The sequence below is a fragment of the Mchenga conophoros genome, linkage group LG23, assembly GCF_057382185.1.
Source record: "Mchenga conophoros isolate Kocher_MC1m ecotype Shallow Benthic linkage group LG23, M_conophoros_male_GT1.1, whole genome shotgun sequence".
NCBI lineage: Eukaryota > Metazoa > Chordata > Actinopteri > Cichliformes > Cichlidae > Mchenga > Mchenga conophoros.
Window position 1 is genome coordinate 40,984,154 of NC_140547.1, and position 22,250 is coordinate 41,006,403.

Genomic DNA, 22,250 nt, shown 5'->3' on the forward strand with positions numbered 1-22,250 from the left:
AACGCGTTACTGTAATCTGATTACTTTTTTCAAGTAACAAGTAAAGTAAGGGATTACTATTGCAAAAACGGTAATTAGATTACCGTTACTTTCCCGTAGGAACGCTGCGTTACTGCGTTACTAAAACCGTGAGTTTTTTGCGAGAATGTCTCATGACAGTGACGTAAGCGAGTGCGACATTCGTGACAACAGCTGTGTGCAGATCAACAATGGATCATATGAGTGCGGGAGAGAGTATGAGCGTGCAGCTTTTAAAGCGTGGAAGTACTGACCTTACTTTGAGTTTGATTCCATAAAAAGTGACAAAAACATTAGTGTCCGTTGTGCGTGGGAAGAAAACTTCTTTTTACAGCGAAAAAAACCTCTAAACTTCCGAGTAAGCACTGAGTGCGCTGCGATGTAATGGGAAATTCACAGAGAAACTCTGGGATTCTTCAACTGACCGCGGCACACCTGCACCAGGGTAAACCTCCGCCTACCCAAGTCCTGCTTTACAGGTGAAAATAGAGCAACAGGACCGCTGAGTCTTTGACTTTATTTTCTGCTGTGTTTTACTTGCATCTATTTGAAAGACTGAGTGTAAACACAAAAAAAATTTATTTTATGTGCTGGAATGTGCAGAAAATAGGTTTAAATGTTAAACTAATTTATTCAAGTCAGAGAATGTTGCATATAATTTAATTTTTGCTTGATGCATAAAGTTAAAAGATTAAAACTGATAAAACAAGTTAAAAAAAGAGACTTTTCCATTTGATTACATTTTGTATGATGGATTATGCAGAAAAAGTAGAATTGGGCTGAAAGAAAGCTGAAAGAAAGCTTTATCACCTATTCAGGTTGTAAATCGTGTTTTTAAAAAGTAACTAAGTAACTAAGTAATTAATTATTTTGAAAATAAGTAATCAGTAAAGTAACGGGATTACTTTTTGGGGAAGTAATCAGTAATTAGTTACTGATTACTTTTTTCAAGTAACTTGACCAACACTGGTGAAGAGGGAGCTGGGTGAAAAAGCGAAGATCTCAATTTACCGGTCGATCTACATCCCTACCCTCACCTATGGCCACGAGCTGTGGGTAGTGACCGAAAGAACAAGATCGCAGATACAAGTGGCGGAAATGAGCTTCCTCCGAAGGGTGGCTGACCTCTCCCTTAGAGATAGGGTGAGAAGCTCAGCCATCCGTGAGGGGCTCAGAGTAGAGCTGCTGCTCCTCTACATCGAAAGTAGCCAGCTGAGGTGGTTCGGGCATCTGACAAGGATGCCTCCTGGGTGAGGGGTTCCGGGCATGTCCCTCTGGGAGGAGGCCCCGGGGCAGACGCAGGACATGCTGGAGAGATTATATCTCTTGGCTGGCCTGGGAACGCCTTGGTGTTCCCCCGGATAAGCTGGAGAGGGTTGGTTGGGGAGAGGGAGGTCTGGGCTTCTCTGCTTAGGCTGCTGCCCCCGGATAAAGCGGAAGAAGATGGATGGATGGATGGATGGATGGAGTTTCACATTTATGTTTTAGGTTTTTGAAGACCTTATTATGAAATGATGCTATATTTATAATTTAGTTTAAACCATCTTTCCTTTTTGATCATCTGTCCCTTACTGTAGTATAACTGTGTTAGGAAGATGTCACAACATGCCCAGCATGGGGCTCCTAAAAAACATAAAACTGTTCAACAAAAGAAATATTAATGTGGTGCTGGCCTTACACAGGAAGGCATTCATCAAAATGCGAACAGCAGAAAAACATCAGCGCACAACAGGCAAAGAAACAGCAATCAATCACAATCAATGATAGAACTTATTATGGAGACTGAGATCCACGATTGGTTCAATATTTTATTCACTCAGAGAAATGGGTGAAATAAATAGGGGGGGGGGGGGGGGGGGGTGATTGTTGTCACAGTAACTACTGTAATCGTCTTCACTGCTATAACATCTGAACACACAATGCATTTACATTAATCACGTTCAGTTAAATACATTAGCTAGCGCCAAAAAATGGCATACTGTATTACATAGCTTACATTAATGTGGTTCTGGTTTCAGTAATATGTCATTTGTAAGTGAAGTTTTAAAGATAAAAGCTTTAACAAAAGATTTTTTTCTCCCAATGGCACGAGAAAAGCGTAGCTTTTCTGTACAAATCACCTTTAGCGTGATCGACGAGGTCAAGTAGAAAACAACGAGTGTTACAAATCAAAGCCAGAATAAAAACATAACATCAAACATATATATGTATATATATAAAAAAAACATTGTACAATAAGTTGCGTACTGACATCATAAAAAAGATTTTCCAGTGTTGTATTGCTTTGCCTTTGGTATTGATAAAGAAGGAGTGCAGATCCGTCACTCTGAGTGTTTCGTTTACCTCTGAAAAAATTGTTAGAACTGCATGAAAACGAATGTGGGAGCTTTTCTGAGCATCGTTTTAGTGTACCGGCGCTTATGTGGAATAAAATAAAAACCTAATTGTTTTCTTAGTGTTCATATTGTTACATGGTTTCTGTTGATATTTTGAATTACATTGGGGGTTTTTAGGGTTAGACTATTTCCTACACTCTGGACTGTTCCCTGACATTTTTATTACTTTTATTTTACAGTGTACATATGATAAATAATGTGTTGCCACAAGTTAAGATGTGTTTTTAAAGGTAGCTTATACATTTTATTAATTTCACAACCATAAGATTGATCAGGAGCAAAATGCTGTTTCTTTACTTCAATGCTATCATCTCACTTTTTCCTTTTATTTTATCATTACAAAAAAAATGAGTAACCCTGCATTACAATTTCAAATCAATTTTTTTGAGATATTGCTTTGGATGTGAAATTTGAAATGGACGTGAATCTGGAACTCCCTGATGGTCATCTTAATTCCTGAGAAACCTTTTGACATTAACTACTGTTGATTTATTTTCAGCAACTACCCTTTTCTATGATTTCTTGTTTATTATTTGACAAGTTTAAGCACAATTGTCTAAACCCAGAGGTGGATAAACTGACACAGTAGGTCCAAGCAAATATTAGTAAGGCTATGCACTTATATGGATCATTTTTGTATTAACACGACACTAAAAATGCAATTTAATCCCGTAAAACCTGTGAGGTCTCTTATAAGTGCTGGTAGACTTAGATTGCATTTAAAAAGTTTGTAGTTTTTTTAAGTTCAGAAATCAGTGAACCAAAGTGATTATATTAAAATCAGAAAATGAGAAATAAAATGTGGAGTGTGGGAATAAAATTCAAGTTTCAAGGAGGAGTTTCGTCCACACAGCTCAAATATCTGTGAAATATATATGCCCATGTAGAGCTAGTGTTCATGCCCAAGGCCAGTCAGTAAAATAATTTCCTAGCAATTGTGAAATGTTGCACTAAAAAGGAATGAGAGAGAAGTACACAAGTACAGGAAAAAAAAAAGTCTTGATTCTCGTGTCAGTGTTTCAAAGATGGCTAATCAGCTCGCCTGCAGGCTAGTATGGCTTCACAGCTTTAAGGTCAGTTGGGACAGCTTTGCCAACAGCTGGCAGGTGTTTTACATTGGTCCACAGTTTGGCACACAGGTCACTGTGAAGGTCAAAGCTAGTGGAAATGGAGACATGCTGCAGTGGAATTAACTATGAGCAGCTTGTTGTCCACACAGGTTCAATGATTTCCAAGTCATTAAAAAGTCAGGAACTAATCTCATCCTTCAGTGTCTGACACAAATCTCAGAGGTTTGTTTCGTCCCAGGTCGGGTCGTTCATGTTCTTCAGAACTCTCCTCACAATCCTCTCCAGCTCTTTCCTTGCCCGCTGTTCCTCTTCTAGCGTCCTCTTCATCCTCTTGTTGTCCTGGAGGAAGGGTGAAAGGATAAGGAGAAAAAAATAGATGAAAATAAATCAAAAGAGAGACAATAGATATCAAATTCATCGCCAAAAATAAAGTGAACCTGCAAAGGCAGAAACAGGCAGAGAAAAGGTCAGGTCAAAGCCACCACAGTGATCTAGGTCATAAATAGCATCGATGCACAGAAAAGGCTTCTTTCAGTTGCTCCGTTACACCAATATGGAACTTTTGTCTTGAAACCAAAGTAAAAAACCCATGACACTGCGCTGTGCTCCACACTAAGTATATTTTTACTCATTCAGGACCTGATCTCTGTTTAGAAACAGCCTCCATCCCTACTTTGTAGCTACTACAAAAATACTCCAAAGTATTAATGATCTGCAGTAATTCTGTCAGTAGAACCAAAACCCTAATTTCTTTTATTTGTATCAGGATAAAGGATCTGCCAGTACAGCATGTGTCCTTAATTAAACATGCAGGCATGCATTCAAACACACTGCCAGCAACTTCTTGGAGACCATCTGTGTTCTTGGACCTAATTTTGAACCTTTTATGTAAAACACGAGCAATAAACTGGTTACAGTAAGAAGATCTTGGCAGCAATAACTTTGTTTCTAAAAGAACTGGAGACAGACCTGTTTGAGTTCCTGGACTTCGTCTCTGAGGCTGTACACAGTGTCCACCAGACTCCTGCAGGCACAGAAAACAGTTCTTATTTATTTAGCTTCACCAGCACTGACTGAATATGCACAGTTTCACATGTTTAAGTCTCTGCATGAGTGTTGATGTAGGATTTATATACTTTGAGATTCTGTTTAGTATCCTCCACTTTCATTAAGCATATTTATGCCTTCGATTTTTAAAACGTTTCTTTTTATTTATTGCCATAATAACTGCATGCCCACAGGGATGACAAAGGCAGTATCAGTTTTCTGTATGTAAGCATTATAGCAAACATTAAAAAAAACATCTTTGTCTCTCACCTCTCCTCTACTACAGTCTGTCCATTGCTCCTTGTTTCCTCCACTATAATCTTCTCCTCTTCTGGGAACAACACCTGGACGTCCTTCCTACTGGAACCTGATTCGACATCGACAACAGTCAGGTTATTATAAAAAATATAACCTGTGTGACAAATGCACAAACCTCTTATCATTTCAACTTGTAAACATACAGTTCAAAGAACAATATCAGAGGCTTTAACAGGTGATGCCTTACAAACTACAAGCAAGCAAATGATATAATATTACCTTCACTGCTGGCAGATATAAGATAATGAAATGTGGCACTTTCAAACACAAACCTCTGACAGACGTCTGTTCCATAAGTGCACACTGAGAAATCTGTTTCATTTTACCTGGAGCCTGACTGAGGCTATATGCACTTAATCTCCTAGGACTTGGCATACACATATGTGGACGTCACATTTTGGGTTGTCTAGAGTCCAAAATACTAAATTTTGCTCTACAAGGGAGTGATATCCACTTACGAGGACATTATACTGTCTCTGTTTTATCGAAATCTAAAAAGAATATCCTCATATGTGGCTCTCATTTTTCTTAGAAACAAAAATCAGATAAAAAAAAAAAGATAATCTGGTGATTCCTTGTTTTTACATTCACTGGGTCATAATATGCCCAAATATCAAAGAGAAATTAAAAATGCATGCCATAGAAGAGTTCAGGTCTTAGGAGGTTAAACCTGCAGTGAAAGGCAATCTGTATGGTTGTCATGAACGTATCACCAGTTATTATGTTACTGTACTTGTCTACTTGCTTGTTTTGTTTGTATACATTTCAAACAGCAATAAACATACTTTACTATCAGGTATATTAGCAGACTGCTGTATGCTAATGAGAATACACACAGGGTAATACACAGAGATAACTACTGTGTACATATTATACAGCACAGATACACAGTACACAGGTATACGGACAGCAAGGGGAAGGTTTGAATCACTACACTAATATATAAAATGCTTTGAAGAAATATCTGCCCCCTTCCTGATTTCTTAGTGTTGTCCATATTTGTCACATTTAAATATTTCTGATTATCAAACAAATTGTAATATTAGACACAGATAATGAAAGTAAACACAAAAAATCTAAACTTAAATCCGATTGAGATGCTTTGCCATGACCTTAAAGAGGCAGTACATGCTTGAAACCCTCCAGTGTGGCTGAATTAACATGAATCTACAAAGACGAGTGGGCCAAGATTCCTCCACACTGATGTAAAAGACCAATTTCCAGTTATCACAAATGCTGGATTGTAGTCCTTTCTACCAAGAGGGGAAACAATCAGTTTTTACGGGGCAATTCGTTTTGGACACAGGGCCAAGAAGGGTTTGAATAAAAAAAATTTTACCATTTAAAAACTGCATTTTGTAGCTACTCGGATTATCTTTGTCTAAAATGTGTTTTATGATATGAAACGTAAGTGTGACAAATATGCAAAAACCTGGAAATCAGGAAGTGGGCAAATACTTTTCCACAACACTGTACATATCGATCACTATGTAAACCAGCTGGTTCAGCATCATGTCGGGGTTTGCAACATCGATATCTTACGGGAAAATGAGGCAGTCCTGTAACTATGGGCAGTCCAGATACTGTCATAATCCGAGTCCTCTGATTGGTCAGAACACGGAGGGTTGCCAGGCAAGCCAGCCACTGTGAGGCTGTTGTCAGCGAGTACGTGGTTGTGCATGAGGTCAGTTCCTTGCCAGGCTTTACAGAACCAGCAATGGACGGCATTTGAAAAACCAAATTGAATGTTTGGGGGATGAAGGAAGGAATATAAACCAAAGTGAAAGTGTAACCGATAATTTATAAAACCAGAAAACCAGGTTGTATGGGATAAAAAATATAAACATAGTGATGACAAAATTAACAAAATAAATGGATGATGTTAATAAAACCCAGTAGCACAATGTGTATGTTAACAGTTAATACAATAATTGGAGCATGAGGAAAACAGAGGAAGTGAGGTAAGACATAAAAGGAGAAGAGAGAAAAAACTGTTAGAGCCAAAAGCAGAAAACAAACAATGGTTTCCAATAAGACACAGCAACTATGTAGTTCTACGCATGATGCGTTTACATATGTTGCGCTGATGGATGTGTGCGTACTCACTGGAGTTAAGAGTCTGTCGTGTCTTGGCACTGGTACAATAAGCTTCAATGACTTTGAGTATCTGAGCATCCTCCTCTAGAGCTGCTGTACCTGAGAGACAAGGGCAGACCAGGGAACTGAGCTGATGAGACTGCACCTACACGCCCTCTAGTGGACATTTCTTCACTGTACAGCTTTCTAAAAGATTCAATAAAGGCTGACTCCAACTTCAACCACATATCAAAGTTAAAGTGATCACCAAAGAAAATCTACACAATTTGGATTTCAGCAGAGGTGAGGACTATGCATTGTTTTTATTAAAAACTGGGTTTCTGCTAATGAAATGAATATGCTGGTTTACTCTCTTAGAGAGAACTCCTTCCATTCATAAAATCTGATAGAAATGTACTTAATGGGCTGTCACAATGGACGAGTTACTTTCTTGAGTCTAAGACACTTCAAAAACTATTCCAGTTTTATTCAGTGTTACACTGCTGTCCAGCTGGAAGTTTAGCAAAATGCGTGACTCTGACAGATTAAAGATTATAGTACTTAAACATTATCTAATAGAAGCAACTGAAGAAATTTAGATTCACTACTAATAATATTATTAGTTATGTTGCTATGAAGTAATAGAAGTCCCCATGGCAACATTTTATAGTTGAAAGTTCAAGTTTCTGTTCTTACTTTTTCTGACAGTGAAGTCCTCTTCTGATGGTTTCCTCTCTGGCTTCCTCTTCGGGAGGAGCTTCTTCATATTCTTAGGACTCCTACTCATGTCCTTCAAAAAAAGATAAAAAATAAAATTCAGATTTCACTTTTTCAGTCAAGTCTTGGATTATATCACGCAATACAACAGAAGTGAATTTAGAAAAATGTTTGCAAATAAAGGACACCAAAAGCAATATCTATTCTGTAATAAACTATAAAATCGAGCACCTCCTTGTAGCAGAGAGCAGCAGAGGGCCGGAGTGGAGGAGCAGGGCGAAGGCAGCTTAAGCTCCAGGGTTTGGGGGTACTCGGTGGCTCCAGGGGTCCCCACATAGGGCTGCTGATTCCCATTCCATGCAAGGAGACATGGGGAAGGGTGTGGTAAGTGCTCACACTGCTCCCTCCACGAGACTCCGAGTTTCTAGAGGGAGTGACAGGGTGAGAGGGCAGCTGGGAGGAGGTGGGTGAAGTGGAAAAAGAGGAGGAATCAGAGGAGAGGAAATTAGAAGGAAATGACGTGGATGAGCTGTAATTCATTTATTTTGTAGAAAATGTGCCGACTTACTGTGTGACAGACAGACAGAGTCTTGTGTGTGGATGCAGCCGGAGCGTGGGTGTGTTTAGTGAGAAGGTCCAGCCATTCCTGCAGATCGTGCTGACTGTTACATGCTACCTGGATGCGCTCACCCTGGCTGCCTGCACAATGACCCACACAAAGTGGAAGATGTTAATATTGCAGACAAGCACACACATCATACAAATACAAAAGAAACCTGACCTTCCTCTCCCCAGTCAGTCATTCTTATATTTTCCAAATTATGCTGAATGTGCTACTTGTGTTTTGTACGACAGCCCTTACTTTTTATCCATAAGCAAAACTGACTATTTTTTACTATATACAGATCAGTTCAAATCAAGGCTTTGTGCAGGCCAGTCTGTAACATTCATTTTGGGTTTCTGGCGGGAGGCGTGTTGGATGACAAAGCGAAGAACCAGACTCAGTTTTGCTTTCTTGAGGGTTTCTTTCAGAATCTTCACAAATCCGTCGTTCTTCATGATTCCTTCCATATTGACGAGATTCTCAGCAGCAGATGCACTGAAGCATTCTCACAGCATAATACTCCCACCACTGTTTGGCCTTTGGGTTGTACACCTCTTCCTGCTTTCTCCAAACATAAGCAACGTCTCTGCCCTAGAGCCCTAGTTTTGTCTCATCTGACCAAAGGACGCAGTTCCAGTGTGAACGACTGTGTGACGACTTCTCCAGGTCGTCTTTAGCATATTTCAGTCTAGCTTGAAGCTGTCTTTTCTGTAGAAGTGTTTTTGTTTTCTTGGACTGCAAACTTGCAACCAACTCCTGTGCAGGATTCTAACAATTACAATACCAGACTTGGCTGACTCATTCATGGGTGTCCTGATAGTTGTTCTGGATAGATCTCTCAGTAGTTTAATTTCCATAGTCTTTGGAATAATATTGTTTCACAAAAAAGCAGAAGTGTAGGTAAAACATAATAAAAAAAATTCTGAATTTTCTAAAATATTTTGTGAAGATAGTTTGTATACATGTTAAATTTTTAGCAAGCAAATTATACTTGAGGGTTAAACTGCAACAGTAATCACTTTATGCTTTTCAGCATGTCCTGCAAGGAGTGTATCTTCTGGGTTCTTATTATTAATGAATTTATGCAAAAACAATCCCTGAATCTCAGAGTTTTGGCGAAAATGCCCGGACTCCCAGTGTTCCTGCTTAATGTAAATATGAGATCATCAGGAGCAAACTGTCTGTGAAACCCCATATTTGAAACAGGCCATGAGTGTAAAGATGCTGAAATCAAGTGAGATTCTATAAAAGAGCTAAGCTGAAATGTCTTGTAGTAAATGAAGAAAGGGGCTGACCAGATATTTCAAAAGCATTCTTCAAGTTTTCTCCATCCTCTATCCTGGAAATAAGCATTCCTGATAATGGTATCCGCCCCTGCAGACACAACCAGAAACAGTGTTCATCAGTGCACCAGATAAGCTAGTAATGTTTGACACCTCAAAGAAATACATGCATGTTAGTGACAGGAACATTACTGTGGAAATTACAGCGATCAAATCAAGTGTGCCATACCTGATAGATGAATCCACTCATTCTCAGGCTGGCAGAGACCATGAGCAGAGTGTGATGGAAGAGAAGGAGGTAGCATTCATTTGACTCCTGAAAAATAGGATGTTTTATTGGATTATTGCAGGGGTTTACCTTGCACTATAAAAGTGCCAAGTGCTGTATAAATAAAATTGAATTGAACTGTGAACTCAATGGTGTTCATTGTGGGAGTGAATATAAATTTCTGGTACATTCACACGGCACAGTTTGTGTAAACGCTAAGTTTAACAAGTATGCTCAGGTTTTTCTGGCTAATCAGTAGCTGGCCTGTGAGTATGCCTTTCATTTCAGAAAGACAACAACAGGTTCTGTGTGTTGTTAAGCTCTTGCAGGTCGTGATAAGTACCGGACAGTTCTGTGAGTGAACTGCGGCCTGGGACATGTGAAGGACAGGGCCAAGAGTTCGGATATCATCTCCCTCCCAGTTTCTGATCGGCTCTGTTAAAATCTGCAACACCAGTTCCTTCTTCTTCCTGATTTCCTTACACTGAGCCTGAGGACACAGAAACACAGAACAGGCATTCAAAAGCTCCGTGACATCATTTCTGATTGATACAGTGAAACAGAGGTTAAATGTACAAAAAACAGGTCATAAAATTACACTCAAACTCAAAAAATGTAACATAAGACACCATTAGTCGCCTCTTATGGGTTACTTTCTGCAGGTTGAGTAGTTTGATACACTTTGTACCCCTCATTTCTGGGCTACATTAGCATGCACATTACGTTTGACTAGCTTAATGTTTAAGGACTGATAAGCATGTGTCTTACAGAGAGGTTTTTAAAGGCTGTCATAGAAGCCTGTAGATCAGCTCTGTCAGGGTGTTGGTCCTAAAAGACAGACAAGATTCAAGATTTAAGCACATGAAAACAAATAACCTTTTTCCCTCTTGTCAACATTCTCTGCCCCAGTTATCATCATTCGATAAAATGATTCAATTAAAGTTTGCAGGACTTGAGTATACTAGCAGAGATGCAGAAAGACAGGGAGCAATTCAAGCTTACTTCCATATGTCTGTCCAGTTCTTTCAGCAGGGTTGGGTATCTATCCAGTCTGATGAAGGGTTTACTTAGGCTAGTGGTCAGTGCCAAGATCCCAGGGGGGGGTGCTCCTTTTGACTCCATGTACTCTTTCAGCTCCTCACTGTGATACACACACACAGACAAAATATACAAAATACAGCACATGAGCTTACTCTTTCGGGATAGAAAGTTTTTTTCTGTGGATTAAAATGATCAGACAGTACCTGTGTTGTGTCAGTACATTGACAGCAGAAGGGTGATTAGAGCAGTAGGTCAAATAGATTTTCTTCATCTGGGGGATCAGGCCCAGGAAGAACCCTCCAATCCTCTGCTGGCTCTCAGGAAGTCTACACACACAAATGACATGACAATACCAGTCTGGATAAAAGCAGAATCCTAGTATACTTGCTGCACATAAAGATAAAAGTTTCACTCTGTGGTAATTATGGGTGTTAGCCAGCCTTCAGCCTTAACATAAAACAGAAGTGAAAACTGATGGGAAAACAACATTTCAAGACCAAACTTTAAAACTATAATGTCTTCTGTTAAAGAGATCATTTAGTGACACACAACCAATCGTCATCTATACGAATGAAACACAGGCTCAGCTGCTGTTGTTCATCAGGTTTAAGATTTTTATTACCCCCCAAAAAATCATTATCATCATTGTGTACTTGTCCAAACTGGAAAAACCGGTTGTATGACTTCATATGACCAATAGATGTCGCTGTTGTTACAATAATCGCCAACATGAAGGTCCATTCAGGACAGCTGCTGGTCTGAGTAATCTTAGTGCAACAGGATGTGAACATGGGAAGCTCATCTGAGTATTGTGCATGTTTTAGAAAGGCTATAGAGAAGTTATATGATAGTCAAAGTTCAGAAAAACATATACTACATGTGTAATTAACAACCTGCAAATACAGCAGTCAAACTTTATTCAGTAAAGCAAGCAAGGTTCAGAGAAGAAAGAAATGTCTGTCACTAACAAACTGACCAGTCAGTCCAAACTCCATCCATGCATCCATCCAGTCTATCACAGGTCATCAGTCAAAACTCAAAAATATTACATGCACAGTAAAGACTAAGAAAATAAATATATACTGACTTGGTGTGCTCTTCCAAAGACTGAACCAGCATTTGCTGAAAGGTTGAAATGTCTTCCAGGTTTGCCTGAATGTGACCGATGTCAACACTGCTGAGTCTGCAGAAGAGAGGAGAGAGCAGAGCATTAACTCTGATGGTGTGTCAGAAAATATCTAACACACAAGTGTGACACACCACACTGTGTATATACAGACAGATATACAGATAACCTGTCAGATCGATCCAACTATTTCATGAATTATATTCAGCCAAGTACTGTTAAAACCTGACTTGTAATTTCAAACATTTATACCCTATAAGGATAATACAGAAAAAGTATATTAAGGAAAATGTATTCAAGGTAAAGGCACTGTAATTTAAAGTACATGTCTGATGTGGATCTACCTGAAATATATAATAACAGTATGCCTGGCTCCAGAATGTACAGGGACAGCAAATAATATATTCTGTCATATGTGTGTGTAAATATTAGATATATGTGTATACATATTCAATTTAGATTTACGACAGTGTAATAGATATGCCTGTGTGCGTTTCCTCCCCCTCTAAAATCTGACTCTGTTGAATAAAACAACGAAAGGTGTAAAAATAACTCTACCTGTCTGTGGGATGAAGTGGGCGAAGGTATGAACCCAAGAGACTCTGTAACTCCCTTGAATATTCAGTCTCTGCTTCCAGGATGTTCTGTAGGACCTGAAAAAGCCATCACACACACACACACACACACACACAACATTTTCCATTACTTATGTTAAGTGATACTATTAAAATATAAAAGAAAAGAGTGAAAGAGTGAAAAAGTGCCAGGCCATTGAGTTTCCTATCACTGTAAACGTCTATCTTCAGGTTTTGGATAATTGTACAGCGTTATATGAGTTTATAAGGAAACAGCTTTTCAGTGGGAAGTGCATTTGCCACAAACTAACAGGGAAAGTCACTGGAGCCTTCGGGAACTGTAGTGTTGTCCTGGCTCGATTAGCTTTCCAAGGGTCTGACTCCGCAGGCTAACTGGCTAATCTCGCCATGACATCAGAAACCTCACAGTAATGAGGTTAATGAATTGCACGGTGACAGATAAGACAGCGCTGTGTCTCCCCTCAGGCCAGGAGCCAGTATATGTTTACCAGCATTTTAAGCAACTGTAAATTATATTTTTGTATATATTATTTTATATATTATATTTTTTTTATTTAAAAATGATCTATAAGAGGAGATGGAGACGATGCCAGTGTGCAACCAATCATGAAAAAGCACACAAACAGATGAAAAGCATGCATCTTCTACTTTAAAAGCTTCTGTTCTAAGGCTTTGGGGGATTCTTTTATGAGAAAAAACACAATAACTTTTATCTATGTCTTCGTGTTTTTGAATTTCTTTTTTAGGAACAGCTTTGACTTCAGGCACGTCTGTGTGTGCGTGTGTGTGTGAGACACACTCAGGTAAACCACCCAATGATGGATAGTCTTGTGAGGTTTTGCAGCTTGTTGCATTATTGAAACACTCACAAACACTCACGCAAGCATCAGCAGTAGCCAACCCTGAGGCAAGGCTGCCCCAGAAACCAGTGGAATGGAAGAAATAACCTACATTACATCTGCGCCACACTCACACACACACACATGCACGTACACACAAGGATGACACACGTAGGGGTGCTATGCAAGCTCCACAATTACATGCTACACAATCATTAAATAGATGTGTGGAAAAGAACAGATTGCAACAGTCCACAAAAGCCCACACACTTAAGAAATCCATCCATTGGCACAATGTAGGTGAGCAAACACTCACACACAAATAGAATTTCTTAAGATTGTGATACTTACCACATTGTAATAGGTCTTGTTGATGATAGTGGTATCAAAGCCTTTAGGCGGACTTTTGAGCGTCCCAGACTTTGGCTTGTCTAACGTTTTGTCTAAAAATATCAACAAAAGAAAAAAAAATGGAGAAAGAGGGTCACTGGCTTTAAAATAGAGATAAAAACAAAATACAAGCTACATACAAATTTTGTCAAATAAAAATAAAAGTGATGTGCTCATATAACAACACAACACATTCTTAAGTCACTGTGTGTTTTACTTTACCAACTTAACTCCCTACAGTTTTCTTTCTAAGAATTTAAGACAAACTTGATCAAAAGGCAAAGGTCAACAACCAAAAAGTAACAGTTCTGATCGCTCACACAGCAACTAAAGCAATAAATCTTCCTTTCACTGTGGCGCACTGATACCGAACGTCTCATCTAGTAAAAAAAGATCAACAGTCGCTGCACAAGAGCACCCAGAAAATCTCCCTCAGAAAATGTCACATAGAAACAAATTTTTTGGGATGAAAGCTCCAACATTCTCCAACTGCAGGACAATGTTGTGGCTGATCCAGTATGTAGGTCAACCAGTGATTGAATGCTATAACTCATTGACTCGACAATGTCATGTCATTTCATTGTCCAGGCCACTGTTATTACAGCCCTGGGTGGCCCATAACAGAAACCTTCTCGTATTCTTCTCTTCACTATTTGTAGACACTGCAAAGTAAGGCAAGACGAGCGACAACAGCACAAAAGTATGTTCCAGATAATGGTCGCCTTAATGCACTTTTTAAACTCACCCGACAGACTGCAGAAACTAAAGAGCAACCTAAGGAAGCTATGAAAGACACTTTCCTAGATCTTGGTTCATTGCTCTCAAAAAGAATGCTTTATGTCATCGCTGTTGACTCTACAAACAGGCACAGCAATCACAAGTATAAGCCTGCTATCTCACACATCAAACAACTCCCACTGGACATTTGGATTTACTGCCATTCCTCAGAGTGCTGTTATCACGGTTGAAGTTTTCTGCTGTGATGTTAAAGTCAGGAAGTTTCTTTTTATACAGCAGTTCTGGAACTTCCTTTCTTTGTGTTATTGCAAAGCTTTCTTCCTTCTGTCCTGCCTTTCCTCCCCCAAAAGCAACAAAACTAACCAACAAATTTAACCTAAGATGTCAAAAGAAGAAACACCATGTTAGTATTAAAATAAAGGCAGAAAAAGCTCATATATGTTGATTATTGTTGAATTCCAGGGTGAAGAAACCTAACTATGCAACTATGTTAAAGAACGGCGAGGAATGAGGGGAATTTCTGAACAAAACAAACAAACCCAAAAAGAAACATGACATATGAAATAAATCTCAATTACAGTACATGCCAAGGATATCTTGTCCAGTCCTTGAGAAATCATTCAACTAAAAGAGGTCAGGAAGTTATAATCAGTAAGAACAGACATGCAGGAAGTCTGTTTGTGTGTATCTGGTTGTGTGTCTTTGCTGCTGCTTTGGGGGAAACAACCCTCACTTTAAATTGATATTAGCAGTGTTTTTTTTTTTCAATTCCAATGTTTATTTTACTGCATTTTAGAACTTGAAACTGTCATATAATATTAATGGCTCATATCGTGCATGATGGAAGCAAAATGTTCAAAATATTTTATAAGCAAGCTGCTCTAAATCTGCTGACAGGCTTGAAGATGGGAATATGTAAAGTCAAACATCTTAACATGAGGCCCATGTGCAGAAAGGTATCAAACTGTCCTCTGTGACCAAAGCAATAAGGAGTTATTTCTCCTCAGTGGTGCACAACATCTGAAGCAGTAATAGTTTAACCCACCATTTCCTTTCAGCTCCCGTACATAGTTACTGGGGAACCACCCAGTCTTGTCCTTCAGCGTGCCTTCCCACCAGCCCCCCTCCTCCTGCCTGGTCACAATAATGAGGTCACCCTTGGAGAAAGACAGTTCGTCCTCATTGGTCTGCTGGAAGGGGAAGCGTGCCCTGACCAACAGCTGGCCACACCCACTGCCCTCTGACATGTCCTGTGAACGAGAGGAGCGGAAAACAACGTGAAAACAGAAAGCTGTTATTTATTAGTCGTGTTCAGGCAGGCACCACCTTCAGGGGACTTTAGAGGATTAAACTTTTTCACAACACAATAATATTTCTAACCCTGTTGCTGTTTGTTTGCTGTTATTACCGTTCTTATCTTTGACGTGGTTACTCACCAGGCTGCGGTACTGAGGCTGCAGCAGTTTCAAGGAGCGACTCTGAGTGTTCAGAGAGTCAAAGGACTTGATCCTTGAGGTTGAGGAGTGTGCCACACATACGGTGTCCCCAGAAACACTCAAATCTGCAAATGCATGATGCAACTGAATACATCTTAAATTCATGTGGTGGCCAAACAGGAAGATGCTCCAAAAAAGTCCAAATGTTTGCAGAGATGGAATAAATACTGCTCTCACACACACACAGTGATCTTACCTTCAGTAGCTTTGTTGAGGGCAACCAAGGAGTTTAGCACCTTAGAGAAGTTCAGTCCCTGCAGCAGGTCATTGACCTCGAAAGGCTTCAAGGAGAGAAAACCAAATAAAGAATATGAAGGGAATTTTAGAACAGCAATAAACCATAGAGAGGTTTGACGTAAAGTGGGGAAAATACACATTCATAATAAATTCATAGAGCATGACATCAAGAATCACACAAACTGCCTTCCTGAAATAGCTGTGCATGTATCTCACATAGAAATGTGGAAGCAAATAAAAGGGGTTTGAAAAACAAAGGGCAACAAAAAACAAGACTACAAGAAAATATCTTCTTCCTATTTGGTTCACTTCAATAATTGCAAATGTACATAATGAAGAAGTATGTCTGCCTAAAAAATTAAGAAACACAAGTAGTTAGTGGGGGGCTTACATCCCTACTCCAACTACAGTCTGGACCAGGATTACTTAAAGTCTGAGCCCCCCCCCCCCTCATTAATCTCCACATTACACACACAGACACACAAAACCATAATCAACATACTTGTGAGGCTCCTAATCTTGTGTACACCACACACACTGAATGACTTCTAAATTCCCAAGCCGTGAAGGTGGGGCGATACTGAGGCATAAAAGTCAGCTTTGGAAAATAGAGCTATTTAAAAAGAAAGAACATCTGTAATCTTCATTCTCTGTTTCTGCGCAGACTGAGTCGCTTTGATCTAATAAATAAAACCACACTGTCCTTTTATGTTGCCTTTTTCGGAAAGTGCTCTGGTTTGATTTATGCATACAAGCTTGACTGGTAGTCAAGAGCAGCGTGGACCCAAAAGTTAATTCACACGTTCACCTCTCCTACTGGCACTGGCCCAAGACACAAAATGAGACTTAGCAACAGTGCTACAGCTGCATGTGAACACATTTTAGCAGTTTAATGCAGGCCCCTGATCAATCTGACACCTGACACAAAAAAAGCACTTTAACTAATGAAGGAAAATGCATTTGACACAGACATCCTACGTGTTACATTTGGCAGTTACTGACAAATGTTCTTACTTCTGTCCAACCAGAGTCCTAAGATTTAGGCTAGGATTACTTTAGCTCCACTGAAGCATATTAGGCTGAAAGAAAAAATGTACTACAATTACAAATTCAGACAATCCTTAAAAAAAAAAAATCAAGCATGCAATATGCTTGTCTTACACTTTGCCCTGTAGATTTTCTCACCTGCATCTGTAGACGAGCACCTACCGTCACAACTCACTTACAACAAACACCTGTCATAGGTCAAACAGCTTACCTGATTATAGGCAGCACTTGATCTACTGTTGCAGCGAAGGCACTCAAAATGCACAGGATCACTGTCCCACCCTGGTCAAGTTTAATTAACAGCAGACGCCAATCTATGATCACGACTGTTTTTTGGGGGGGTTTTTATTAACTGTGCAGCTCTTCTTAATCACGTTCAGCGTTCGTCCACGCTCAAGCCGGCACTTATTGCCCGCTCTCTAATCCTCTTGTGCTGGACACACACAGTCTGGCTCGCCCTCTTCTTGTCCCGAGGACTGTCTGAGAGAATTACAATGCTGATGTCAGTCAGACTGCTAGTAATGGAGACCTTGGCTTCCAGCAACATGGCTGGCATGCCTCTAATCAAGCTGATTGGAAAACCCACTGGCTCGGGCTGCCTGGCGTGCAGCATTACATCAGCCCACTCTTTTACTCTCCTTCATTTCATCTTTTCATGCTCCTTCCATTCCTCTTCTAAAAGCCCACAGTTGTTTTCCAAGTCCTGAGCGAAACCACGCTACACGTCTAGAACCTTGACTCTTGTGTTGCGTAATCTACTCTTCTCAATTATGACCCCATGGCTTTTTCCACGGCTAAGATCAATAGTGTGTACATGGGTGTGTGTGTGTCACATCATACACTATTTACTAGCTTTCTCTTCACACTCACTGTGAGCCAGGATATAACCTGGCTCCTGGGCCTGCCGTTGTGCAAACACAGACAGAAGCACACATCCTAATATGCGATTCTGAACACTGAGAGCGGTATGGATATTTTTAGCACAGCATTTTATAACAAATTCAATATCCAGCTTCATACTTAACCCTTTCTTTGCCAAACAACTGCTTATTCATTCCCAAATATTAACGGCAGTAGTTGAAACAGCATTCAGATCAGCAGAAAAGTCTGCTCCACCTCCAACAACACACTCCCTTTGACTTAAAGCACGCCCCAAATGAGAACTATGGTAATGATCAAGTCACACATTAACTACCTGTGTTTTTCTCTTATTCCAAATGGGATCACCCACAACTCAATGGTATCGACCAGCAACGCACCAATATAACCGACAGACATTGATGTCATTCTCTGTCATTATAAAGGATATTAACCTGTGGTGATGGCCTGTGTTTAGCTGTTGTGTCCCACGTGGAAGCAAAGAATAAACAAGTGATAAGAAAAATGACAAATAAATAAAAAAACATAAAAATGGATCACTCCTAGCATCAGCTCTTTTTATTTTAGACCCTAGTATGGGCCCAGAATTTCACATTTGGTGCATCTTTAGTCTGGACTATAGTCATCCTGAAAACAAACATACCCAATTATTGATCTGTTGTGCAGTCTGAATACTGCTGCCAAGTCAGAAATGAAAACAGAGCATCCACGCTTATCTCTGCTTCTTGTTTCCATAACTACAAATGGTCTACAGGCAGCAACAGCCATACAAGCCTGTGGGCTCGAAACATCTTTGAGACAGACTGAAAATCAACTCATTTTGGCCTACTTTTACTGGCTCTGCTCCTCACAGTCAACACCACAGCTGGTGCTTTTCAGCATGGGTAGAGGAGTGTATCATATGAGGATACGCCCACCTTGTCTAAATAAAAGCAAAACTGTGCAACTTTTATATAAAGCACCACGCATGTAGGCGTTTGCTAAAGACTTTATCAATGACTAACTAGTAAAAACTATAACTTTCGAGTTTATTTTTATGAAAAATCATTCCCAAGTTTGCCTGGACCACATGAACATCACATAAACCGCACACCTGATGATATAAAGCCTCATATTTACAGATTATTATACAGTAATAAAGCTTAAAAGTGTCTGAATACCCCAAAATGGCTCATATAGGTATGTACAAAGCTTTAGTAAGCATTAATAAAGCTGAAAAGGGCTTCCATTAGGATCTATTTCTTATGAGGTCACCTTCTTCCAGTGTTTTTCAGTGTTTATAAATATGTAATTAACGAATTGAATTAAAACAAGTGGACACAATTGTGTCGTTGTGTTTTAATGCTTCCTCGAGGAGAAATAGCCACAGGTATTCACTCATTAACGACACACTTTCAGCTCGTGAGTACTGTCTCGTGCCATTAGCAGCTACTATAACAAATGCATTTTTTAAGTAAAAAAAAAAAAAGAGGGTCCATTCAAACAATGAAACTCTCTGTGAAACCACAGGACACGCTGCACCCGAGGCTTCCCGCAGTTAATGGGCACATTACGGGTGCATTAACTCACCTCCACACCGAAAGCCCCGCAGCCTTTAACAAACTCGGTTATGTTCCTCTGACACTCGCTGTCGCCCCTCGGCTCCTGGAAAAACTGTGCACGAAGAAAAAAACACAACAACACCAAATTAGCCCAAATTGTCAACTCATAATAGACACAGAAGAGTTCCTGAAGGTGTCTAAGGTTTCGTCCGCTTGAAAACAATCTTATTCCAGTCGTTTGCTGCCTATGCACTTGCTGCTTTCCAGGATCAAGCCAGCTCGGGTAATCAGTCAAACTTCCGGGTTTAACTTTCAGAGTAAAAGCATTATTTTCATACCTTTAACTGCCTGCTTTCGTTAAACAATAATAAGAAAGTAGCCAACAAATACACAGAGCTTGTACTATAATGTAATTTTTCAGCTAGTTCATCGGGTTTTAATGTTATCATCATACACTACTTATCACAAAATGTGCTTAACAGAAATAAAAAAAACAACATTCTAACTTAAAATAAGCGCATAGTCTTCACCGAAGACAACTAGCTATGAGCTATCCTCCTAAATAAGAAAAATAATAATAATAATTCTAATGAGCAACAAGCCGTAGATAATGACATGGTTCGTGCCTTTATTTTGATAGGACGACTCCCTCCCTGTGCGCAGGTTACTTTGGTTGGATAAGTAGGATATGACGTTGACTGGTTCATGGTCCACTGTGTGTGTGTGTGTGTGTGTGTGTGTGTGTGTGTGTGTGTGTGTGTGTGTGTGTGATGAGCTGATAAGCCTGTACATTAAAGCAGTAAGCTTCCTAAACTCTAGAACTGGCTCTGACTTCCTATGAAGCAAAACACATGTAGTGTCATAGTTGAATAATGATGATATAAGTAGCGTGCATTAAGTATAATTGGCAGTTAGAAGTATTTCTGCTGGTATTAGGTGCGTTTCAGTAAAATATTATATTATTAATGCAGAAGTCGGGTCACATTTACATATAACTTCACAAGCTGCCTCCTGCTTTTATATTCCCATAGACATGAATATTTTTTTAATTGTGAAATGAAAATAACACTTGAGGGGAAAAAAGAAGCCTGTACTGCAGTGGTGAGTATCAAATTGTCGTATTTTCAAGTAGCAAGAACTGATTTTAGATTTTCCTCACAATCAACTAAAAAAAAATGTAAGAGAAAAAAATCTTATATTCTGCAAAGTGATTGGGGTGGGGTTTTTTTGTTTTTGTTTTTTAAGATTGTTATTTTTAAACCCTACACATCCAGGGATATTTAATTCCGCAGGATGAAGCTTAATTGGTCTCATGTAATATTTATCATGAAGCTCTTATCATGAACACTTTTAACACAGTTTTCCTTTCTTTTGCTTCCCCATATTATATCGATTTCACTGGGTTATTATTAGTCAGTTGTACCTCTTTCTCCCCTTGCATTTACTTACTTTGTCCACCGTCCCGGGTCTGAGTCGCTCCAGCAGCCTGCACAGCACCGCTCCATCCTGCAGGGACGCCTGGAGGAAAGCCTCTGGATCCGAGATGCTTTTCTTGGGAGACTCCAGGACTCCGAGCGTTATGAGCCACGTTACCGTCTGTTCGGCTGAATTCATGCTTGACTTTCAGATGTCATAAAAAACAACAAAAGCAGCGGCGGGGGGTAGCAGCAGCACTCTCCCCTGTTAGTGTCTGCGCTAACCTACTTGTGGTTTGTCCAAAATCAGACGGCGGCGTCAGCCCCGCCTTGTTTTGAACACTACAATCAGCGCGCACTGGCTGGATCCTCTGCGCTGTTTTTTCCTGCTATAGAAAAAATAAGGTGGAAGTGAGAAATACCGCTTTTCCTTCCTCTAACAGCCCCTCATTGTCTGCGCTCTGGCTCTCCCTCAGCGGATGTTGGCATCACCTTTGCTCAAACACAACTGTAGCAGCGGCATTATTGTCAAACCAGCTGCTCCAAGAAGCAACTTCCTTTAATGGTTTACAAATTAAAAGTCTAACGCAACAACAACAAAATGAATCTGATACAAAGTAACTACAGGGCCAGTATTGCTTATACCGATACTGATCCCGATACTTTTAATCTATAAAAGCAGCTTATTTAGGGGAGCTCAGTGTTTCATAACTTTTCGAGGAATCAATTTTTGGGGGAAAGCTGGACTCTTTGCACTTAGGGTCAGTATCTGTTGTTTAAAAATTCTATAGGTAATAAAAAAATACAATTGACAGTCAACACAAAAGAATTCAAACATTTTTTTTAGAATTCATGTTTGATTTATACTTTTTTATTTACAAAATTTAATTTACTGTCGATATTTGGCAACAAGACACAGGCTGAGCTGGCTGACATAATAGTGTGCATGTGGTATTGCTAAAGCAGCATTTCTGTATAGTACCACTGAAAATTCAGTTTAGAGGACACAGTAAAGTGTCAAGTCTGTTGTTTAATTAGAGAAAGCACTAAGACAGAATGAGGCCATGGTCTTTTCCATGGTGGAGTGACTTTTCGTTTGGTTCTTGGC

General features: G+C 39.6%; 1 protein-coding gene across 3 annotated transcripts; it reads right to left on the bottom strand.

The window, feature by feature from the left end:
* Nucleotides 1-1,828: 1,828 nt before the first annotated feature.
* On the bottom strand, nucleotides 1,829-21,664 carry LOC146547847 (rho guanine nucleotide exchange factor 7-like). Of its 3 annotated transcripts, XM_085264534.1 has the most exons (22): nucleotides 21,177-21,664; nucleotides 19,756-19,839; nucleotides 16,220-16,304; nucleotides 15,964-16,088; nucleotides 15,573-15,777; nucleotides 13,751-13,842; nucleotides 12,523-12,617; nucleotides 11,926-12,021; nucleotides 11,042-11,164; nucleotides 10,800-10,938; nucleotides 10,566-10,625; nucleotides 10,141-10,287; nucleotides 9,759-9,845; nucleotides 9,542-9,620; nucleotides 8,211-8,341; nucleotides 7,874-8,095; nucleotides 7,622-7,715; nucleotides 6,956-7,045; nucleotides 6,392-6,550; nucleotides 4,802-4,898; nucleotides 4,454-4,508; nucleotides 1,829-3,823 (listed from the first exon to the last, which is right to left on the bottom strand). In XM_085264534.1, exons 1-22 carry the CDS (start codon nucleotides 21,339-21,341, stop codon nucleotides 3,701-3,703), a joined length of 2,553 nt encoding a protein of 850 aa, XP_085120660.1. In that variant the 5' UTR covers nucleotides 21,342-21,664; the 3' UTR covers nucleotides 1,829-3,700. The 3 variants fall into 3 exon arrangements, with proteins under 3 accessions (XP_085120660.1, XP_085120661.1, XP_085120662.1); XM_085264535.1 differs by lacking the exon at nucleotides 6,392-6,550 and having other exon boundaries at nucleotides 1,830-3,823; XM_085264536.1 differs by lacking the exons at nucleotides 19,756-19,839; nucleotides 21,177-21,664 and adding an exon at nucleotides 17,519-17,540 and having other exon boundaries at nucleotides 1,830-3,823.
* Between the last annotated feature and the right edge of the window lie 586 nt (nucleotides 21,665-22,250).